The 22401-nt window shown below is 45.2% G+C and overlaps 3 protein-coding genes, 2 long non-coding RNA genes and 1 other non-coding gene across 16 annotated transcripts; 2 read left to right on the top strand and 4 right to left on the bottom strand.

The window, feature by feature from the left end:
* Positions 1-102: 102 nt before the first annotated feature.
* On the top strand, positions 103-6403 carry LOC108623618 (cytosolic carboxypeptidase-like protein 5). Of its 3 annotated transcripts, XM_018022216.2 has the most exons (12): positions 103-670; positions 752-1057; positions 1155-1294; positions 1356-1648; positions 1720-2058; positions 2136-2407; positions 2479-2626; positions 2738-2834; positions 2903-3203; positions 3279-3486; positions 3569-3730; positions 5385-6403. In XM_018022216.2, exons 3-12 carry the CDS (start codon positions 1180-1182, stop codon positions 6024-6026), a joined length of 2577 nt encoding a protein of 858 aa, XP_017877705.1. In that variant the 5' UTR covers positions 103-670; positions 752-1057; positions 1155-1179; the 3' UTR covers positions 6027-6403. The 3 variants fall into 3 exon arrangements, with proteins under 3 accessions (XP_017877705.1, XP_017877707.1, XP_017877708.1); XM_018022218.2 differs by having other exon boundaries at positions 103-1057; positions 2792-2834; XM_018022219.2 differs by lacking the exon at positions 5385-6403 and adding an exon at positions 4234-4574 and having other exon boundaries at positions 103-1057.
* LOC113464168 (uncharacterized) lies at positions 2308-5391 on the bottom strand. The gene is made up of 3 exons (XR_003389009.1): positions 5108-5391; positions 2486-2617; positions 2308-2399 (listed from the first exon to the last, which is right to left on the bottom strand). It is a non-coding gene; the product is annotated as an uncharacterized LOC113464168 (long non-coding RNA).
* Positions 6387-7362, bottom strand: LOC108623624 (uncharacterized). The gene is made up of 3 exons (XR_001916550.2): positions 6926-7362; positions 6727-6857; positions 6387-6651 (listed from the first exon to the last, which is right to left on the bottom strand). It is a non-coding gene; the product is annotated as an uncharacterized LOC108623624 (long non-coding RNA).
* Positions 6568-6639, bottom strand: TRNAD-GUC (transfer RNA aspartic acid (anticodon GUC)). Its single transcript has one exon. It is a non-coding gene; the product is annotated as a tRNA-Asp (tRNA).
* A 21-nt stretch (positions 7363-7383) lies between the features above and the next one.
* On the top strand, positions 7384-8965 carry shu (inactive peptidyl-prolyl cis-trans isomerase shutdown). Its single transcript, XM_018022259.2, has 3 exons — positions 7384-7427; positions 7515-7764; positions 7838-8965. The coding sequence occupies exons 1-3, from the start codon at positions 7384-7386 to the stop codon at positions 8888-8890; spliced, it is 1347 nt and encodes a 448-aa protein (XP_017877748.1). The 3' UTR covers positions 8891-8965.
* Positions 8966-9043: 78 nt separating this feature from the next.
* On the bottom strand, positions 9044-22041 carry nompC (no mechanoreceptor potential C). 9 transcript variants are annotated; one of them, XM_026812423.1, is made up of 14 exons: positions 21428-22041; positions 21208-21309; positions 20356-20457; positions 20176-20292; positions 19488-19688; positions 19042-19425; positions 17418-18966; positions 17163-17338; positions 16650-17078; positions 15398-16424; positions 9909-10036; positions 9694-9842; positions 9484-9616; positions 9044-9418 (listed from the first exon to the last, which is right to left on the bottom strand). In XM_026812423.1, exons 1-14 carry the CDS (start codon positions 21755-21757, stop codon positions 9209-9211), a joined length of 5037 nt encoding a protein of 1678 aa, XP_026668224.1. In that variant the 5' UTR covers positions 21758-22041; the 3' UTR covers positions 9044-9208. The 9 variants fall into 9 exon arrangements, 8 of the variants coding, with proteins under 8 accessions (XP_026668224.1, XP_026668225.1, XP_026668228.1 ...); XM_026812424.1 differs by lacking the exons at positions 9044-9418; positions 9484-9616 and adding exons at positions 12780-13047; positions 14699-14812 and having other exon boundaries at positions 9753-9842; XR_003389007.1 differs by lacking the exons at positions 9044-9418; positions 9484-9616; positions 9694-9842; positions 9909-10036 and adding exons at positions 11554-11869; positions 11933-12573; positions 12780-13047; positions 14699-14812.
* Between the last annotated feature and the right edge of the window lie 360 nt (positions 22042-22401).

The raw sequence follows: 22401 nt of genomic DNA on the forward strand, positions 1-22401 counted from the left end.
ATTCTTATTCACAGTACACTGTTTCACGCGAAACAGAGGCCGCCACATGCCGACAGGCAGGTGAACGATTAAGGCGTCTTATCGATTAATTAGATAACGCAATTTAAAAGCCTCTCGCGTTTTTATTTCGAATATTTGATCGACGCCGACGCATATAATAAAATATATGTCCAGCACGTAGCGAATTGTGAAAGAAAGATTTTTATGTACGATGTAAAATGTAATCCACAATTGCTTGGCTCGATGAAACTTGATTGGACATTTCTGTTCGCGCTTTAATGTTCTGATTTAACAGGCTTCGATAGATACGTAATGATTAGTGTATTGTGCCAGATTACTATTGACAATAATAATTTTTAAATACATAGATCACGCTTATATTCATCGACCGACATGGTCTCGGTTAGTTACGAATAAGAATTTACATTGCACCCAAGTGCAACAGTTGATTTTTCATGTATTTTTCACCAGTATTTGTCACCCTTACCGCTTTTTAAGTTTCTTCAAAATTCGATTTAATCTCAGGTAACGATCGAAGTAAAGTGAAAAAATGAATAGTTACATAACAAACGTGGGTGGATGTGTGTGGTCCTAACATTTTGTGCGTGAAAGTAACAGTTTGAGAAGTTATGGAAGTGTTTGTGTTAACGTTCGATTTAATCGGATAGAGGTAACAACTTTGAATAATTCAAACGTTGTACTAAATGGAACAATTGAAAATTAACGACGTCCGTCATTCTGTCACAATTAGTGCTCCTACAACTCCTACATGCGAATGTTACAATGAACTCGTAAACATGTTTGCATTAGGCACAACAATGATATCGTTGGGAATATTGCGTGAATATAATAATACGTCGCATATAATTTAAGGGGGAATAAATATAAAAAGAGAGTTCACCTTGTTTCTAAAGAGCACGTTAACAAACTTCGCGATACGAAGGGCGGACTGAACTATTTAGAAATCGTGACGATTTCGAGATAGCTGTCAAACATGACTTTTTTAACACAAAAGTAACACCACGGTCGAAGGAAATTCCAATCGATATCGGAGAAAGTGAGGATACGAACAATACGAACATATTTACAGACATGAAACTGTGCTGTCATGTCGATCGCGAATCCGTAAAACGTTTCATACAAGTATTTTGCAGACAACCCTTAACCTTTTGACACATTATGGCAAATCTGGGTGATTCGATCGTATGCGGAGGCTTCGTATTTTACAATAACTTCGATTCGGCCAACTTGGCCAAAGTTGAATTGGTGAAGGTCCCAGAAGCGCTTGACAAAGGTAGCCCATTTTTGTCATGACCTACATATCGACACGTAATTTGTTGTTTCACCACTTTTAGATGGATGTGAGGCAGAGAACAAGTCGTGTAAAAGCTCAAATTCCGACGATATCCCAGATTATGAATTTAACTTGTGGACGAAACACGACTGTCATGGAACCCAGTTTCAAAACAATAACAGGACATGGTTCTATTTCGGTGTTAAAGTTAACAGTCCAGGGGCTTATATCAAATTTAATATAATGAATTTAAATAAACAACTGAAAATGTTCAGCCAAGGGATGTGTCCTGTTTTCAAAACCATACCTGGTCACCTGCATTGGCAACGGATTCATGACAAACCTACTTACAGTGTAAACCTTTATATGTTATATATAATACATGTTTTCAAGAATCGATTGTACATATGTTCATAATATTTCAGATGGATCAAAAAGGGAATGATTTTACATTATCATTCACTTATAATGCTCCTGAAAATCTGAAAGCAATAACGTATTTCGCTTTCACTTATCCATTTTCATACACCGATCTACAAAATTATTTGAAAAGAATCGAAACAAAATTATCAAAGAGGACTATAACATCAGTCGACGATGTTTATTATCATAGGGAATGTGCAATAAAATCTTTGGAAGGACGAAGACTGGATCTAATAACGATAAGTTCTTTTCATAACATATCAGGGGAGAGAGAAGACAGACTGAATAACTTGTTTCCTGAGAAAGAAGAGGAGAGGCCCTTTAAATTCTGGGATAAAAAAGTACGTGATCGATTTCAACGTGTATAATATACGTATATAAATATAACTATAGAGTTGTTCTCATTTGAAATGTTTAGATAATTTTCATTAGTGCAAGAGTTCATCCGGGAGAGACACCATCTAGTTTCGTTTTCAACGGTCTCCTCAATTTTCTTGTGAATCGTGACGATCAAATTGCGATCAACCTCCGCCGTTTGTATGTGTTCAAAATGATACCAATGCTTAATCCTGATGGTGTCGCCAGAGGCCATTACCGAATGGATACGAGAGGTGTAAACCTGAACAGGGTCTACCTGAATCCTTCCTTAAAAGATCATCCAACGATATATGCCGCAAGGAACCTGATAAGGTAGATAGACTTTACTTCGATATTCTGTACTCTTGAAGGAAATACACTGACGAAGAAAAATTGTTATTAAGATATTACCATCACACGTACCAGCTGCCAAGCGAGGAAGACATTTCAAGTGGTTGTATAGGGAACGGTGAGAATACGATGGCTATTCTTGATTCATCTTGTGGGATCTCGAATATAGTACGTGACACGACGACAAGATTACTTCAACAGGTAATAAAAGATTGCAATTTGACTATTTTATATAAAAGTATTTATTAAGATACGCTAACACTTATGCATAAGATATACGTAAGCGCACTAACCCAAATATTTTAACAATAGGTAACGCTAATGACCTTAGATGAAAAACGTAAAGATCAACAGAAAATTTTTCAGGATTGCGCGTTATCGAAGGCAGATATGGACGGAATGCCTGAGGGTACGATATTTATAATTGAGTTATCGAACGCGATCGGAATTCTTTTATTCATTTCACGTTATGCGAAGGTGGTGGAGAAGGACTGACTAGTAAAACGGAAGAAACTGACAATTCCGTAGAACTGAAATCTGATAAGAAGACTTATACTGCTGTCGGCATAGGACATTTGCCCAAAGAGGATTCGGGATTGTATCTGTATATTGACTTACACGGTCACGCCTCGAAAAAGGGTGTCTTTATGTACGGGAATTACTTCGATAACATAGAGGACACGATAACGTGTATGCTTTTACCGAAGTTAATGTCGATTAACAATCCAAATTTTCATTTCGCTTCGTGCAATTTCACGGAAAGGAATATGTATATAATGTAGGTGCTATTACGTCGATGTAAAGCGAACGTTTAATTTCTCTTGGATTTTATGTAACGTATCTGTTCCTGCAGAGATAAAAGGGATGGTATGTCGAGAGAAGGATCGGGTCGCGTGGCTGTATTTAAACTTACTGGACTTATACGTAGTTATACGCTGGAGTGTAACTATAATTCAGGACGATTGGTGAATACCGTGCCAGCAAGGATTCGCGATGGTGTAAATAAGAATATGACTCCCATGTTCGTCCCGCCGAAATATACTCCAGGAGTTTTCGAAGGGGTAATGCTTGATCACTTTTCTTAATCAACATAGATTAATTAATGAAACCAACATGAAACGATGACCGTTCGTTTGATTATAGGTTGGAGCAGCGTTGGGTCCTTCCATTCTGGACCTTACGACTAATAATCCTAACAGTCGACTGCCAAATAGTCAATATCGCTCATTAAGAGGCGTAAAGTCTTATTTAAAATTAGCATACGTGAACAATCTTTCCTCGCCAAACGGCAAATCTCTGCATAAGGTAAATTTTGATGTAAATAACGAGAGTGAATTTTCAGCTGTTAATATACGGCAGTGTGTACTCTCTTAATTCGTAATATCTTGTATTAACTTGGTACGCTTTCATACATTAATACCAAGACACATTAGTGCCTAATCAAACTGCACATTTCGTTGCCGATTAAGAAATGTGGGAGAGAGATTTTGTATACATACAAATTGTACATTATTTTAATTTAATAGCGCGAAATTATTGAATTTGTTATCATAGGTAAAAGAAATCTATTCCTATTTTATAAATTTACATTTATATTGTAAACGAAAAATTTGTATAGTACATATATACATAATGTATTAAGTATTTAATACTTTTTAAACATGCGATTAATATTCTGTACAACTTTTTTATTATATTCAACTAATGGGTCTTCCTATTTGATACATGTGTATGCATGACAATAATATTTTGGTACACATTTGCATAAAGGTTTATGAGAAAACTGTTTCGTCTACTCTTTTTTATAGATGTATCAAAATAATTTTAGTCGTAATCACAAAGCGTGTAAAATACCTTTTACAAATGCGACTGGACAAAGTTGCGACTATTGTGTTAACAGATACGTATTATTTACAATGTTTATTATGTACAGCGTTCTCAATCGCTTCGTGGCGTTCTTCATAATGTTGTGTCTGATACATACATATTTAAGATTGTGCAATTATTTTCATTGCAGTAACTTGTACCATGGATAGAACGTGGAAATGCTAAACGCTAACGCTTTCATATCTTGCCGAGAATTATACACTCATTTTTTTTTTATATTTCCTTTAGATAATTTTTATGCGCTACGCTTCTGGCAAGAATAGATAAGTGCACTTAAAAGTAGTACGCACCTAAGGATTGTTTCACACCTGTGACCGATGCTATAGAAAAGTATACACGTATTTTTTAATTAATCCCATCTATTTCTTTAGCAAGAATAAATATAGCTGCACATAGCCGATTGAGCCATAGTTCTGCGACGGCGGGGTGTCTTTTACGCGTGAAGCAAAGTTAATAAAAATATGACAATAATTCGAATTTGATCATTCTTGAAAAGTAAAAAGCTGCATGTGTCTATTAAAGGAATTAAGTATGAATGTGTGTTGTACTGTCGAAACGAGGCAGAACTGAATACGATGTAATAATGTAATTTATTATCATGCTTCTCATTACATACTTGAATGTAAAAATATATACATACACATATACGTACACAGTTACAGTTTGAGAGGCGTGTTATGTATAGATTCATGTATACAAGTTCTATAATGTATAGCATGTACACACACATGAATACACATACATATCCTATTGTTTTAATAAATACTACTATATTTTCAGCGACCATTTATTTACCTTATTTTTATTTTACTTCCGTTAATCCTTAATCCCAATCATTGCCAGTGCTATGTAAAACATTTATGTCTTCCTCAAACATTAAACATTTCGTTAGAAAACCCTCACTGTTTTATTATAAGCACTTATTAATTGTTTCCTGGGGATCGATGTGTGTTTTTCACTGTTGTGACAATATGAAAGAAGATAAACAGAAATCAATCTCTCTCTCTCACAACTCATTTACTGCGTGCTATGTACATTGTGATTATTTTCTTATCCGGGCTTTTATTCACAGGATGATAACGGTGCCGCATTTCCGGATGCGTGTAATTTAAAAGATATCGAATCTCAGATAAGCGATTCGTCTGTCGGGTCGAAGAATTCATTGAGAAGCGAGACGAACCTCGTGAAAAAGCCATGCATCGTCCGCCGCACCACGTCCCTTTATACTGCGGTAAAGAGAATAAGAAGCAGCAAAAAATCCAAGCAGACGATAACTCGCAGACCGCTGAGAAATCAATGCGTCAATAATATCGAGAACGCTGCTAAGGTCTCCGTGCTCGGAACGAAGAACATTGCGAAATCTTATTTAAAAGCATCGGAGAATCAATGTGCAACTAGAAAGGCGACCGTAAAGGCAAGTAAAACGCAGAAGGCGCAAGCGATGCTATCTTCCGAGGAAACAGCTATCGTGAAACACGGGGCGAAGAGATTAAAAATCGTTTCGACGAGGATGAATAAACGGCTGGAAGTTGGAGAGTGCTCTCACAACGCGTCGGAAGGTGCAAAGTCCTCCTCGAAGGCGTTGTTCTTATCGAGTAAGCAAAACGCGCGAGGAGGAATACCGAAATCGTCTAAAAGACTTTGCCATAAGATGGATCAAAATAAAACGAAGTCTTCCAAGCCAGCCAAGAAAATATCGGTAGAGGTAGGGTAAAAACCGAAGACTCTCTACGAATAACTAAAGTGCAAAAGAATTCTAAAAATTCATCGGTGATTATATATACGTATATATTACTCTAGAGTATAGTGATTGCATTAGCGATTATTTAAATGTCAGCGATGTTTGTTCCCGTTTAATTCGTCTGAAATTCATTTCAAATTCTAGTATATCGTCTCATTGCGAATATGCATGTGTACATATGTATCTGTCTATTGTTGTGAGTCGTACGCACGAATGCAACAAACGGTTTTGCGCTGAGAGTTTTGTTCAAACGAATTATAAATTGTGAAGAAATGTATGTATAGCGTATACGAGCATCTCATGTCTTCTGTAACGAATAAATAACTCAATAAAGCAAGCATGACGGAATAGCATAACTCCTTTCTGTTGCCCTCTTTTCCGCGGAGCAGCAGGATTAAAGAACGTCCAGAGGGAACCCTTATACTTTAAAATATAAATCAAGGCAGTCGCTACATTATAGAAGAATAATAATTAAGAAAACATATTAAAAAGAAGAAAAATCAAAAATTAAATTCTCTCCGGCGGGGAATCGAACCCCGGTCTCCCGCGTGACAGGCGGGGATACTTACCACTATACTACCGAAGAAGTTGAAATCTTCTGAAATGAAGAGATAGATATATCACATTTAATGCTAAAACTACATTATAAATGTTATACATAAATGATGATTACAGATAGATTGTTTCGTGACTTCAATAGATCATTGTATTATACGTAGCGCGTCTCTCTCCCCTATTTCGAAGGTTCACTTACCGAGGTCCTCAGTGGTCTAACCTAAAATTGCGTTTCTAATTAATCTGCACCTACAAAGGTTTCGTTTTATAAATGGTTTTGACCGTGTATTATAATAATATAAATTAACAGCACTTACATACTTGATGTGAAAACATATTTGATATATGTAAATATTTTTATTTGCTATAAAAGTCTATAAATATTAAGTCACTCATTTAATGTCCGAAAAACAGTTGATTTATTTTATTTTGTACAAAATTGTAAACTAGAATCATTTATTTGATATTGTTAAAGTAAATAAAAATTCTAAATCGCGCTTTCTATTCCTCGAAACTTTGAAAGAATCAAATGGCCGCTTGGATTTTTTTTGGGTTGTATGACAGAATGGGAAGAGGAGAAATTCCCTCTCCCCTCATAATAGCAACCAATAGCAATGCTATCCATCCGTTCATGGCTGGTTCATGGCCATGGCTCTATTCGTGCTCCACGTGCTGTATTATCTCTTTAATTTTCTCCATTTCCTCTGGTTGAGACGTAATTGGTTGCGCTTGGGTTTTCTTTGGGATATAATCAAGTGTCTAACAAACAATTAGAATGGCGAGGCGCCTGGATAGCTTATTGGATGGATTATCCCTCCGGTAAGTAGTCGATCGCATGATCAAACGCACGTGTAACAATATACTTGAATATTTAAGAATGAAGAGTTGTATGAAAATATGTTTCAGTGACTTAACATCAAACAACGGAGTTATACTGGAATTCGATGATGACTTTAAAGCGTGCGAAGACAATGAGGAATTTAATTTTAACTCGGAAGTACCGTTGACTAACGAGGAAGTATTGAATCTCTTAAACATGGAAGATTTTCTGGACGAAGAGGATACCGAAGATTCTAAAGACTGTATGATGACAATTTGTGGTATCAGCTTCGCATCTTTGAAGGATAAGATGTTCGATCTTACGGAAGACGGAAAGGTGACTAATTACTAGTTCTACACCTACACATTTTTTATTTCCTTGTGTAATTCTTTGTTAATGCTGTTTGTAGATCATGAAATTGATTAAAAAGGAGGGTATCGGAAATACAGTGCCAAAGGATGCACAAGTCACAGTTAAATACATAGGATACTTTGAATATCGAGACGATCCTTTCGATTCTAGTTTTACTCGAGGCGGTTCTGACATATTGCGCCTTGGTCAAGGTACGCTGATACCAGGCTTAGACTATGCTATATCGTCAATGAAGAAGCATGAAGTGGCTGTATTCATCATACATCCAGATTTGGGATATGGGCAGTATGGTTGTCCTCCTCGTATTCCTCCAAACGAAGAGATCCTATTTGTCGTACAGTTAGACGATTACGTGGACAACGGATGTGTTGCAGCAATTGGAACCTTGCCTCCAGAAGAAAGGAAACAATTTCCAAATATTGTTAAAAGAGTGAAAGCGAAGCTCAGTACTGGTAACGATTACTTCAAACGGGGTAGATGCAAACAAGCTATAAGGGAATATACTAAGGCACTCGAGTGGATGGAAGAAGCGAAATTGGCAAATGATCAAGAGGAACAAGAGGCTAACGCCTTGCTCTCAAGGGGCTACAATAATCTTGCGATTTGTTACAACAAGGAAAATATGCCACGCCGCGCGTGTAGCGCATGTAACAGGGTTGTAACGCCCAATGCTAAAACGTACTTCAATCATGGTCGGGCGTTAGCAAGAATCGGAGAGTTCAACGAAGCCATGAAAAAATTACAAATAGCTCGCTCGATGGAACCTAGGGATACTAAAATAGAAAAAGAAATTAAATTTGTAAATCAAAAGCGAATAAAGTACGCCGATCTTGAGAAAAAATTGTGGAGAAACTGCTTGAACATACCAGTAGAAGAGAAGAAGGATCTCTCCGCTTTCGAGAAGGTTGTACAAGATATATGTAAAGCATTCGCTGAGGACCCGCATATATTGAGACAGCCGCTTCCTGACTCTTTGACTCCGGAAGAAGACAAATGTATACGTGCGCATGCCGCTTCATTCGGCCTCTCGGTCACCACTCATTACAGATACGGCAAAGAATTGACATACATCAGCAAACCAAACTATTAACTATGTGATATTATCAAAATACAAATGTTCCTATAACTTCAGTATTATGTATGCATTAACTACTATTTTTTTATAACTACTGTATTATATACAGTTTAAACGTTAGATATGTAGTATTCTCAAAGGTTTATAAATGATATAATAAAAACAGCATTTCATAAACCGTTTTACTTTATTTGCAAGATATAAGAAAATGTTAATATGTAAAGTTTAATATAGAGTAGCAGATAAAAAGGCATATCAAATAGAAGATACAAAGATTTTCGTGGGAATGCGAAATATACTACGGTGTATATAAATGTTGGCGAAGTTAGATAATTAAGTGTCTGCGTTAGTTATTGACGAGTCCTCTGGAAGAGACTTCTCGATTTCGTTGCCGAAACGAACTCTGTACTTTCGTCTGACGACGTCCCATTCGACGACGTCTTCGATTCTGATCGAGTCTCTCAAAGATAATTGACTGTCCATCGGACTTGATTGAAGCAACGGAAAATTGATACCGTCCCGTTGCTGAGATACCCCGTTATCCTGTACGGAAATAAAAACACTGTTCACGTATTTTACTTACAATACGCCTGTCGGTCCTTACGTACCTGGACGAACGGATGCCCTGCGAACAGGTGCATTACTCCGGTTTTGCGTTCACGTCTTCGGCTCATGCACGCCTTCGCGACGTATGGAATCCAGGAAGAAACGAGGTTCAACGGTGAAGGCGCAGTTCGTGTTCTTAAAAAAAATTCCGATGTCTTCTTAGAGCGCGTGTCGCGATATTGATCATCGGGTCGCGCGATCGATCTACTTACTTTTGCATTTTACGAATAAGTTTGCTGAGCCCGTATTTCCACTCGATATCGCTTTGCGACTGGATATTTTGGTACGTGTCGGTCATCATTGCGATTAACAGATTGATCAGTACAATGACGCTGACCAACATGTATAAAGAGAAGGATACCTGCCAGAAGACGGGATCATTGATCGTCAAATCATTTGACTATTAATCATGTACATTAGACCTGACCTTAAAGAAATATATCGTCCAATTCGGTTGCGACTTTCGTTTCAACGATACCATGAAGTCGTCCGTGTCCTTCTGGCCGAAAATAGCGAAGAAAAGATTTTCCACGATATAGACGGGACTCACTTTCACTGAAAGAACGTAATGAAGCGACTAAAATTGTTAGATCTCATAGGAACGCAATGATCGCTGAGCCTTCTTCATTATTTCTCGTGATCGTTGCGTTCCAGCCGGTGTCAATGACGTCGATTGAAAGAAAGGGATATGCACATGCGATGGAGACGAAGAACGGGAACGGTGGGAATTTTAATGAATGATCGCTGAATCATGAATTTGAAATGACGCCGAATCTATCTGAAACATCTCGTGCGAGTGATTTTAATCGATGAAGAATGTGTGTCATGAACGATCGGGAGCTAACGGCAGACGGTCGATGCACCGATTTCGCAATACGATTTGACGCTGACTCTTTCTTCTTTTAATTGCAAGTGTCAGTGATTTGATCGAACATGCACGCATGCACTTTTGTTAATAACAATATTTCGCTCACGCTATTACTTTATCGGTTCGCCGACTGGTCAGTGTAAGGATTCAGGCAATACAAGTACACACATAGAGACATGAGACTAACCATTGGATCACGTTATTGCTATAACTCCTCTGGTAATCACTGTAACGAAGGAGTAAGAGACGACAGAATCGAAAAGTGATTCGGTCTATTTGGACGTTTATTTCGATAAGAAAAATCGTACGATGACGAGACTGTACATGAAGAACAAGAATAACATTCCGCAGAAGAATAACTAAGATCGGGGACCACCTATTAATTGAATGAAACAAAGGTCGATTTAAGGGACGGAATTAGGCGCAGCTTGATTCCCGGAAGGAAGACCGGCCAGCGAGTTTTCCAGATTTGACAGCGAGTGATCGTGTTCCGTAGATTCTTTCGATTCCTCGACTTGCTTATCGACCTTTTCACCGTAGAGATCGCGATACTTTTTCCTGACCGCGTCCCAATCGACGACGTTATCAATTCTGACGGCGTTACTGAACGACAGCTGACTACCGAGGGGACTCAGGTGGACTATCGACAGTGCGACGCTGTCCTTGTGAGCCACCTGAGTCTTTTTCACTTTGGACAACCATTTCGCGCCCATTCTGCTGCGGGCCGAGAGCGCGTCGGTTCTGTGCAACCCCATTAACCGGACGAGGGAGGGCCGTTGCTTATTCGCGGCACGTTTCTTGCAGAGTTTGTACAAATACGCCATCCAGGTGGTAAGGAGATTCAGCGGCGACGGTGCCATGTTCGTCCTGCGCATCGACAAACGTGTCTAATCAATTAGCATTACCGGCCGGCAAAACGATCCTTGAATCGGATCCTTACCTGTGCATGTTCCTAACGAGCTTACTCAATCCGTACTTCCACTCGATGTCGGACTGAGCTTGTATCCTCTGGTAAGTGTCGCTCATCATGGCGATTAGCAGATTAATCAGCACGACCACCGAGACCAGCATATAAATGCCGAAGGTCAGCTTGAAGAGATTTCTGGTCCAGCTGGGCTGCAGGTTTTCAACCTTGAACTGTTCGTGAGTCGTCTGACCGAAGATGGCGAAGAATAATAACTCAACGGCCAGTATGGGACTCATCCTGACTGGAAATACGTGGGAACGATACGTCTTGTAAGATCTCTGTGTACCGCGACACACGGTTCATGTTCTTCAATCTGTTGTCTGTATGTATGTATGTATGTACGTATGCGTAATATGTGAGTGCGTGTGTGTCCGCCTCGATGGTCTCGAGGCAGGGTGTCGCTATGGCTAGAACGCTAAGAGACGTACATAAGGAGGAGCGCGTTACACTAGGACCTGGGATGTCTTAATCGGTCTGACATAGTTCTACGTCATGGGAAGGAAGGAGTCGTGGTGCAGTCCAGAGACGGGATAGCCATGCTGGATCGAGTTATCTAGGCGCACGATACAACAGTTTGTACTTCTCTATCCGAGTTCGCGCAGGGCACGCTACTTACGTAAACTTATATGACTCGCGAAAAGGTTGATCTTCGAGGGACGCTACGTGTCCAACTACGAGACGTTACCTAGATCGGTCGGGCGCGAGCTGAATTTCTATGCGGTGTCACGCGCGATAAATTTAATCAAGTGTCGCGAGGAATCGAAGTTCCTCGCGGTTCCGAGGCGAGGATCAGACTTCGTTTAGATCGGCGGCGTTGAAGTTGCGGCCACCGTGGACGAGTTCGAAGCCGTCGGCGCGTTCTCGGCGTCGTTCTCGTCGTCCTCGTTCTTCTCGTCTTTGTTCGCCTCTTTCTCGGGCTCGTTACCGGCCAGTGCCAGGTATTTCTTACGGATCGAGTCCCAGTCCACCACACTCTCGATTCTCGTGGCGCTATTGAAGGACAGCTGGCTACCGAGAGGGCTCAAGTGCACCACGGACAGGGTGACGCTGTCTTTCGGTCTGACTTGACCTTTTTTCACCTTGGCCAGCCACTTCGCGCCCATCTTTGATCTCGGCGAGAGACGACCGGCGTGTTGGAGTCCCATCATGTGCACCAGAGACGGACGCTTTCGTTTCGCGGCGTGTTGCTTGCACACCTTGATGAAGTACACGATCCATGTAGTGAGCAAGTTTAGAGGCGACGGGGCGGTGGTCGTTCTGCAACACGGAATGGTCCAGCCTAGCCCGCAGACTTTCGTTTCGCGGAGGAACAACTACGCGGCGCGTTTTCACATTTTTTTTTTTTATTTTTTTTATTTTTGCTAACCGTCCCTCGGACACAATAGAGACTGGTTGACGAGTATTCCAAACGTAGTGACCCGACTCGTCTCGTAAACGGTACACGTAGTTCGCCGTGGGCTTACCTGTGCATATTTCGGATCAGTTTACTGAGCCCGTATTTCCACTCAATGTCCGATTGCGCCTGTATCCGTTGGTAGGTGTCGCTCATCATGGCGATCAGTAGATTAATTAATACGACTACCGATACCAACATGTATACGCCAAAGGCCAACTTGAACAGGACCGAGGTCCACTGCGGCTGATTGGTCTCGACCTTCAACTCGCCGTGGGTCGTTTGGCCAAAGACGGCGAAGAACAGGTACTCGAACGCGAGTATGGGATTCATCTTTACTGGAATTCGAGGCACACACACGATTTCTTGATTTGATTTGTCATTGGCCTTTTTGGTTTTAGATTGAATTTTTTTTTTTTTTTGTTTGTTTGTTTGTTTGGTTTGCGTTTTCTCTCGTGACTTGCTGCGTCGTGCCGGTTTAAGGCTGGCTACTGGTGGACTCGCTATGTATGGATGCGGGTGTGGTATACATCATACGTACATTGGAACGAACGATCGAACGAACGATGAATGTACGAACATGCTCATGCTAATACAGACTGGCCATGCTTGCGAATTACGTTGGGTGCATGCCGGATCGTATCCGTGACTTCGATCCACGTCGTGTGTTAACTCGTTCTTTATCGTCCGGTGTCCGTTTTTAATTTCTGTCATTTGTACTCCGCTCGGTATTTTTTCATTTTTCGTAAATCCGCGACGAGGAACCCGCGGGATGCACTCGAGGATCTACAAAGCCAAGTATGTATGTTCTATTGACCATCCGGATCTGCGCGCTCTTCCCTCTTTCTCCCTCTCTCTCTCTCTCTCTACGTTCTCCGAACGGCGTTCACAATCGACTCGATTGTTTTCGACGATGAGATGCAGCATGCATACGGCGAGCGCTTTTTCTCTCTCAGTCTTACAATCTCTCTCTCTCTCTCTCTCTCTCTCTCTCTCTCTCTCTCTCTCACATTCTTCCGTTTCCCCGTTCTATCTTCGAGCCATCCAGACGATGTCTTGAATGCGAGCGAACACGTATAACGTATGTAAAGAGAACTATTTACCGTGCGCATGCAAGGACCGGACGCTTCGCTTATTCGGATGCGCGCAAAGCGGCCAAGATCTCGAATCAGGAAGCCGGAAGAACGGCGAAGGGCGAGGAAAAAGAGGAGCTCTCTTCGAGGATTCAAGGGAAGAATGTGCGAGCGTCGGCCCGACGCTTCTCGAGGTCGTAATTCGACTTGGCCGATCAGTGACACACAAAACACGCATTGCGCAAGACTCGAAAAACAGCAGGAGGGATGACAAAACATTGCTCTTGTAAATAAGTATCATAGAAATGCATACGATGCACAACAGAGGCTGTGGAGAAACGCGCGCTCGATTGGCGCCTCCGTGAGGTAAGAAACAAGCCGGCGGTGATCGCCAGCCCACTCGGCGAGACCTCGAGATCTCTACACCGAGCAGCTGCGATTCGGACTCGCGGCTAAGGAACACAGAGCACGGCTGAGTGAGGCGAGTATATCTGTACCCCTCGTCGCGTTCTTAAATCGGTTATCGCGTCGGGAAGATCTTTTGGAACGGATAGAAGGGGGACAGCTATAAGTGCGGAAGACAGGTCCTAAGCGCTGCAGGATTCTCGTCACAAGCCCGAATCACAGCGCGGGCTTACATTGCGGTGACAAACATTTCTCGCGGCAAAAGTATATATTTATGGTAATCATGTCAGAATCACAGGCAGCAGTCCCAGCAGGCAACACACATCGGGCAAACGCACAATGCGGACGATACGACACCGAAGAAGAATCGTGTCCTGCATTCCGTTGTGCACACGTGTCATTGCCATTCAGTACGCGTTCCGATCGCGACTTCTGGGTCGCGTATTCCTGCGAGCATTTTTCTTGCTGTTCGCTTTTTTTTTTTTTTTTTTTTTTTTGAGTCAAAACTTACTATCTCGGGAGCTATCGTCACAACACTCATTCTTTTTCTTGTAGCGGCCGTAGCGGCGAGGAGGCGCCGTCGATGGCGTCTCCATCATCCATTCCGTAACATTGGCCAACAAATCTATCATTGCAATTGATCCGATTATGCGTTTGTCTCGAGGTAACGAGGCTGTTCTATTCATACATGGACAACCGATTGATCTTACGCGTCCGCTTCGGGGGACAGCCCGTGATATCGAGACGGTATTGATTTTACAGTAGGGTCGCTTAGTTTAAGACACCGCGAACAAGTAAATTTAATAAGCACATAGTATGTATATATATAAAAATATATATATTACGTGCTTATTAAGACACTGGGAATAAATAAATTTAATAAACACATAATATATATATATACATACGTATATATATAATCACTCGCTACGCTTGGATTAATTTTAACTCTTTTCGGTCGAGCTCTCTCAAAAGAGGAGGAGCGTCGATTAAGCGCGCGTATCGCATGTTCGCGGTCCCATCGACCGCGCCGCTATTTAATTACTTCTCGTATTTGGCAAGATTGCTGCGATCGTTTTAATCCGAGGGGATAAAACAGGGGTAAAAGTCAGGAGGTTAGATTTCTCTTTCCCTTTCTCTCTCTCTCGTTCTCTCTAATACTAGAATCTAATCAAGGATCGTTATAAGTGATCGCGTGCGTCGAACTTACCGTCGGAGAATGCGCCCTTGTACTTTCTGTCCTCCCGTCGCGCTTCTTCGGGTGTCTGGTTCTTGAACGCTTGGTTCAGCGCGACGAAGTGCATCGAGAAGCCGAACACGAAGATCGCGAGCACCGCGAGGAACCTCGCGAGGTCTTTCATCAGATTGCCGATGATGATGGCCCACGGTCCGAACAGATGATGGAACGAGAGGAAATCGAGGATCTGCACGCAGGCCAGCAGGAAGCTCAGAGCGAACAGCTGATTCCTGAGATAGAGCAGAGTCGGCCAGTAGGGTCTTTGCACGACCACGAATCCCATCAAATGGAACGCGACTCCGCAGATGCCGAACAGCAGCACTGCCAATTTGATCCAACCCAGACCGCTCTTGTCGCTGGGGTTGGTCAGCTCGAAGAGCAACAGCCCGGACAGCATCACCAGGAGGCATGCTTCGTACCAGTAAGGTACCAGGCTCGGCCTTACGACCGGATATATGGGGATTATACCGACTAGCAGGAGGAAGACCATCAGATATATGTGCGACGTGAGGTAAGACATGAACTTTATGATCGGTACGTTGTTGTACTTGTGGCCGAGCGGGAGAGCGAACACCACCCACACCGGCGGACAGATGAGAAACGCGATGAACAAGAGGATCGTCCTGAACGCGTTCCAGTTCAGGCTGCCCTGCCACAGTTCTTGGAGGTATCGCTGTACCACCGTGTGCGCGATCACCTCCTTCTGCTCGTTCTCGATCAACACGTCTAAGAACTCGACGTTCCGTCGATCCATCGACGTGAGAATCCTCCCAGCCGAGTCGGCGCCTGCGGCCAGGGCCAGTAATTCCGTAGCCATCGCCTCGCATTGTTTTCCAGCGGCGATTAAATCCTTGGCCCTCTCCTTTTCCTTCTCGGACAGTTTCATGTAGATGTTAGACAGCTTCGCCGCCGTGTCTACCGGTGCCGGTGACACCAACACGAACTCCTCGATCGGCTTGTTGTTGTTGTTTTTACTGCAGACCATCATATTATAGACGAACTGAAAGGCCAACGGAACGAGAATCGATCACGATGCATCACCAGCGGAACACGCGAGTGGGAGGTGGAAAGTTTGAGAATCGCGTGCTAACTACTTTCATGTCCGACAGAATTTATAGCACCGAAATGATGATCATTGCTCGCGTTAAAAGTTTTCGAATTCTGCGGCAATTACCCTGGCGCGGTTCGAGTTTCAAGAAAATATGTAGAATACCGGAACGCTTACCCTCTTATCATCCATCAGGGCGTACGTATCGTGTTCCTTCTCCATGAGGTACTTGAGCACGTCGTTGTGGCCCTCCGAGGCGGCGAACCAAATCGGCGCGCTACCGAGATTGGTTTCGCTCTTCGGCGAGGCCCCGCTCTCCACCAGCAATTTAACTACATCGAGATAACCAGCGCGAGCCGCGCAGTGCAGCGGCGTCCAACCGTTTTTATCCGTCGCGTTTATTTCTGCCCCCTGACCGAGCAGAACTTCGACCATTTGGTAATGGCCGTGGGTCGCCGCGATGTGCAGACCGGTTTTACCGTACCGATCAGAGCTGTGGAGTAATTCCGCGGATCTACTCAGGAGGAGACCCACCACCGTGATGTGGCCCCCGAAACAGGCCAGGTGAAGGGGATTGAAACCGTTCTCCGTAGTCGCTGCTTCAACCTTCGGGCGATTAAATAATTCTTGCAGTACGTCAGACATGGCATTAAGTATTTAAGGAAATAAATGATGTTTTTTTTTTTATACCTGTACACCTGCCGAGTTCAATAATAATCGGACCACGTTCTCGTTGCCCGAATAAGCAGCGAGATGCAAAGGAGTCATTCCAGACTCGCTTCCTAATTCTCCTACTAAAGAACCGCCCGTTGGCGGATCGGATTTTACTGTTCCTGGCACGTGAGTGAGCAATTCTCGCACGGTATCTTAAACAGGATTAAAGAAGACGGTTTAAAAGAATTCAAAGATGGCCGAAGAATGCAATATTGTCTCGTAGCTCAGTACCGGCTTGACCGAAATAAGCTGCGACGTGAAGAGCTGTAACGCCGAGCTTCTTGCTGGATATTCGAAGGGATTGAGAAGATCTCATCACCTCCAACACGGGACCGTGTCCGTGTTGCGCGGCCAGATGAACCGCGGTAAACCCGGCTCGATTTTCATCAGCGCATGACGCGCCGGCTCTGACCAATGCTTTCACCACCTCGGCGTGTCCACCTTCGGCAGCTAACTGAAGAGGCGTCGCTTCTGTCAACTTGTTCCTAGCAGAGATGACACCCTGCCGGTCGAATTTCATCAGCTCCTCTATCACCCGCACGCTTCCCTGCATCGCGGCTATGTGAGCACAGGTATTCCCATCTTTGGTGCATGCCATCACGAGACTCGGATGCCTTTGGAGGAACAGCTGGGCCACCTCCGCATAATTGTTCATCGCCGCGGCGTGAATAGGCTTCTGGCCTTGATCGTCCGTCGCGTCTATGCTCGCCCCGAGTTCGAGCAGTAGTTTGCACACTTCTAATTGACCGGCGCCGGCCGCCAAGTGCAACGGCGTCTGTTTCCTCAGCGTAAGAACGTCTATCGCAGCCCCGTGGTCCTGCACGAGGAACTTGACGAGATGCGAGTAGCCGTTCATCGCTGCCAGGTGCAGCGCCGTTCTACCGACCCTCGACTTCGAGTTTATGAACGCTTTGTTCGCCAGCAACGCGTCGCATACTTGAAGGTAGCCGTGCTCGGCGGCCAGGTGCAACGCGGATCTTCCCTCCAGATCGAACACGTCCACCCTCGCGTGATTCGCCAAAAGATTCGTGACCAATTCCATGTGACCGCGATGAGCAGCGATCAGCAACGGCGTCCAGCCCACAGCGCTTTGACGGTTCAACGCCTTCTGCACTTCCGTGGCTGACATACCGCTTATCATCTCTGATAAGACTTCATTGTTACCAGCCAGCGCGCAATGATGGAACGCAGATTCCTGCGCCTGTTTCGTCTGCAGCGACACGTCCGCACCACCTTCCAATAAAGCTCGAATGACCGCTCGGTCGTCACCGGGAGTTCCAACTTCCGACGGTTCGATCTGAGCGGCGTAATGCAAAGCACTCGCCCCTTCGTTCGTTACGCTATTCACATAGGCGGTGGCAGTCTCCGAGCCTTTTCTCTCTTTTACGAACGCGATTAAATGCCGCACCACGTCGGCCTTGCACCCTCTGCAAGCCAAGTGCAACGGCGTCTCCCCGTTCTTCGATTTGAACATCGGATCACCGCCATCCTCCAACAGCAGTTTCAGAGTTGCTAAATTTCCATGTCTAGCAGCCACGTGTACGGGCGTCTGACCATCGTCCGTAGTCAAATTGGGTCCCGCACCAGATTTTAATAACATCAGTGCGCATCTGTCGCCGTCCGGTACCCTGGCTGCTATGTGCAAAGGCGTTTCCCGAAGTTTTCCTCCTCGTACATGAACCTCCGCGCCGTAGCCTAACAGAGTCTCCACCACCGCAGGCTTCGCGTTCTCCACAGCTATGTGCAGCGCGGTGTAGTTATCGTTCGTAGTGGCATCCACCTATATCGTAAATTATACTCTACATCTACTCGAACACGATTTTTCTAACTCCCAGAGGAAACCCGATTCGAGTACCTTCTCCCCCCGCTGCAATAGAGTGCTTATTATGCCGACGTGCCCGTACTTGGCCGCGGTGTGAATGGATCTGGCGCCACGCTTGTTGGGCATATGCAAGTAGACACCCTTCTTGAAGAGCATCGTCGCGCACTCCGAGTGCCCGTTCAGCGAGGCGATGTGCATCAGCGTGGAGCCGTCCTTCGTCCTCTCGAATATGCTAGCCTTGAATTTGTCGGCTAGTAACTCGATAATGGATGCGTGTCCGTTCTCCGCGGCCAGATGCATCGGCGTACGGTCCTGGTGATCGGTGATGGAGGCTGACGCTCGTACACCGTAAAAGTACTTGACGAGGGTCTCGTCGCCCTCGGCGCTAGCGATGTGCAACGCCGTTTGCCCGTCTCCCTGGTAGGGCATTCTCATTCAAGCACCGTTCAACCATCGGACCGGTTCACGTAACCACCTACGTTTTGCATGTCTACGACGGCCCCGTAGTCTACCAGTATCCGGACCATGTCGATGTCCCGGCGCCTCGCTGCCAGATGAAGCGCGGAGTCGCCGGTGGGCGTGGTGGCGCGAAGCTGATCCGGTGCCTGTTGCGACAGCAATTCCCTGCACATCGACTGATTCCCAGCCTCCACTGCCAACAGCAGAGGTATCTTCCCTTTCTGCAACACATCACGATAACGATGCGACGGGATTTCCGCCGCGGAGACGTTAACCGGCTGCCGGGATCGATTTTCCTCGGCAGGGCGAAGAGAAGAAATCCGTCGCGCACGATTTCCATAAATACCCACGTTCGTATGTAGATGTAAATATCGACGTTGGCCTCACTCGAAATCGCATAATCTTCGCTCGTTTACGAGACAAGGAACGAGGGAACATTACGGGATAGGGGAAAAGGAGGGCGGAGATAGATTGAGATGTATATGTGTGAGGGTAGAAGAAGAAGCAGAAGAACCGGGTCGGAGGAGAATTATGACAGCTGTTTGGTACCAGGCCGCGATAGTCCTGGGCCATTCGCGTCACGCGAGAGAACGTGCTCGAGGATCGGGAGCAACGCGCGATAAAAATCGCGCAAAAATTGCCAATTCGATCGAGAACATCCCCGATACAAAAGCTGTCGGATATGTAATATCCATTTAGTGCGCTTACCCCATCGACTTTCAATCTGATGTCCCGCCCGGCGGCGGCGAGTAGCGCTCGTAGAATGGAAGTCGCGGTGCCCGTTTGCCTGGACGCGACCAGGTGAACGGCGGTCTGTTGCCTAGGCTAAATAAAAACATCTCATTTAATTTTACGATCTGTCAAATAATTTTCATAAGACGTGCATACTCCTCCGGTTGCGTAAGGATCGACGCCCCGTTTGGACAAGAGCAACTTGACCACGTCCTCCCTCGAGTACATGGCCGCGATGTGGAGAACATTGTAATTGTCCTGCGAACGAGAAGATCAATGATGAGAGGGTCGATGATTCGGAGAAAGGTCGTTCGGTTCGGGTCGAGCATGGAAGTCGAGTAGTAAATCGCGTTCTGCCGCGCCCAGAATAAAACGACGGCTTATCATCGAACGATTTGAAAATGACGTTCACTTGGGTGGGGCCGGGATCCTCGATTAGTTATTAGTTAACGACGGGGCGCGTCCGGTGCATTTCGGAAAATTCTTGACGATTCCTGAAAGCTCGTTAGACTAATAGACTCGCGGGTTCTAAGCTTGGGCGTAACCACGTAAGGCCACGAAGAAACGCACCGATAGAATCTGGAATTAGCCTAATCAGCTCTGGAGATCGAGCTACTTTTTCGCCCTACTGACTCACCGGCCTACTTGCTCGCTTACGTTCTTAGAGAGTAGGAAAACCCCCTTGGCCTTGGCCCTCCTTCACGCGATCTTACCCTCCTCCGCTCGGACTTAACACGGATTACAAGCAGATCGTTAACTATACACGTTCCGTGGTTTGCACTGGCTACGGCCACGCGGCTCAGCCTCGAATATTACGCCCCGCTGCCACGCAACGGCCGCGAACTTATTCTAAAGTCAATATCTCGCTAGGCCCGGCTCGGAAACACGGAAACGTCTTTATAGTCGCTTCACGGAATGCGAGCCGAAGCTACGAAGGACCGATGCCAGAAATTCTTCGAATTTATCGGTCGCAGGGAAAAAGCAAAAACTACTTCGTAGAATACTTGCATTATTCCTGGCGCCTACGTCCGCCCCCAGCTCGATCATGCGATCCAGTAATCCTGTGCGATTGTCCTTCACGGCGTACATCAACGGCGTCATGCCCGTACCCTGGAAATTAAAACGATTCATCCCCGTCTTCCCCTAATTACGATGCAAATCGTCGTTGTTCATATTTTCACGTTCAGTGAAAGGAGAAATTGTCTCGCACTGAAAATCGTCGACTAACCGGGTCTGTGACACCGGCCACGGGCAGCAAGGGACCATCGTCTCCAACGTTCTGCGCCGCCTTCTCCAAAGATTTGAGCAGCTGGTCCACCGGTGCCCATTCTCCCCGCGCGGCAAGCCCGAGGAGCTTTTGTGCGGCTTCCCTGCTGGTGGCTCCTGCCGACCCGGGCTTGCTTCCCGGTTGCGTTCCATCCGAGCTCGCACCACCGCCGGTGCTTCCCGTGGCCGATCCCCCGGCCTCATCCTTCCCAGGTACCGGGCTTTCCTCTTTGCTGGATGGGTTCTTCTTTTCGTCTTTCCCGCCCGACGTCTTCTTACTGTTACTGCTCATGGTACCTCGTACGTGGGTCTCTCATCGCAGAGCCCCAACATGCTCTTATCACTTAACGAACCACCGTAAATCTTCTCTTTCAATGTTCGTAGATCATGACGATTTCCAATATTAAGATCGAAATAAGGAGTAACCGAGGAGCTATTTTTCGATTTGGACACCGAGCGCGAACGTGTGCTAACGACGCGTTTATCCTAGCGATTCTGAAGACGTTACGTAGCGGAGCCTCGGCGAAGGGTTGCCTTTCCCTCGACCCTCTCGCTGGCTTGGCCAGGATCGACCAATCACTGTCACGGTAGCGCCGACGAATCCACGGTGTAACACACCGACGCAACGCAACCGACGACGACTCGAGGTTCTAAACGCGGCTCACCCCTTCGACCACCGTAGCCTTCGCCCCCGTTGGATGCTAAGAAAATGCGGTAAACCGGGTGGCGAACTCGCGGTGGTGGTAGCGGCTAGCGGAGCTCCACCGCGAGGGTGGAAGGAGCGCGGGAGGGGCCCAGGAAGGTGGTACGGTGGTGGCATGGTCGACGTCGGCACGCGACTTCCGGCGCGGCCCGGCAGGCACGCCATCCAGCTATCTGGAGGCTTTACCCTTCCTCCATCCGATTTACCGTTCCTATCTGCCGTTCTTTCTTCCT

Source organism: Ceratina calcarata, unplaced genomic scaffold (genome assembly GCF_001652005.2).
Source record: "Ceratina calcarata isolate Rehan_Ccalc_2016 unplaced genomic scaffold, ASM165200v1 scaffold283.2, whole genome shotgun sequence".
Lineage (NCBI taxonomy): Eukaryota > Metazoa > Arthropoda > Insecta > Hymenoptera > Apidae > Ceratina > Ceratina calcarata.

Excerpts from the sequence above, each read along its gene's own strand:
- nompC (XM_026812427.1), bottom strand. The coding sequence starts at position 21,757 with ATGAGCAGTAACAGTAAGAAGACGTCGGGCGGGAAAGACGAAAAGAAG. Across the intron at positions 20,458-21,207 it reads ACGTAGGCGCCAGGAATAAT|GACAATTACAATGTTCTCCA; the intron begins GCAAGTATTCTA and ends TCTCGTTCGCAG. Across the intron at positions 18,967-19,041 it reads TATTGCAGCGGGGGGAGAAG|GTGGATGCCACTACGAACGA; the intron begins GTACTCGAATCG and ends TTTACGATATAG.
- LOC108623618 (XM_018022216.2), top strand. The coding sequence starts at position 1,180 with ATGGCAAATCTGGGTGATTCGATCGTATGCGGAGGCTTCGTATTTTAC. Across the intron at positions 2,408-2,478 it reads GCCGCAAGGAACCTGATAAG|ATATTACCATCACACGTACC; the intron begins GTAGATAGACTT and ends ATTGTTATTAAG. Across the intron at positions 2,627-2,737 it reads CGACAAGATTACTTCAACAG|GTAACGCTAATGACCTTAGA; the intron begins GTAATAAAAGAT and ends TTTTAACAATAG.
- shu (XM_018022259.2), top strand. The coding sequence starts at position 7,384 with ATGGCGAGGCGCCTGGATAGCTTATTGGATGGATTATCCCTCCG. Across the intron at positions 7,428-7,514 it reads TTGGATGGATTATCCCTCCG|TGACTTAACATCAAACAACG; the intron begins GTAAGTAGTCGA and ends AATATGTTTCAG. Across the intron at positions 7,765-7,837 it reads ATCTTACGGAAGACGGAAAG|ATCATGAAATTGATTAAAAA; the intron begins GTGACTAATTAC and ends TGCTGTTTGTAG.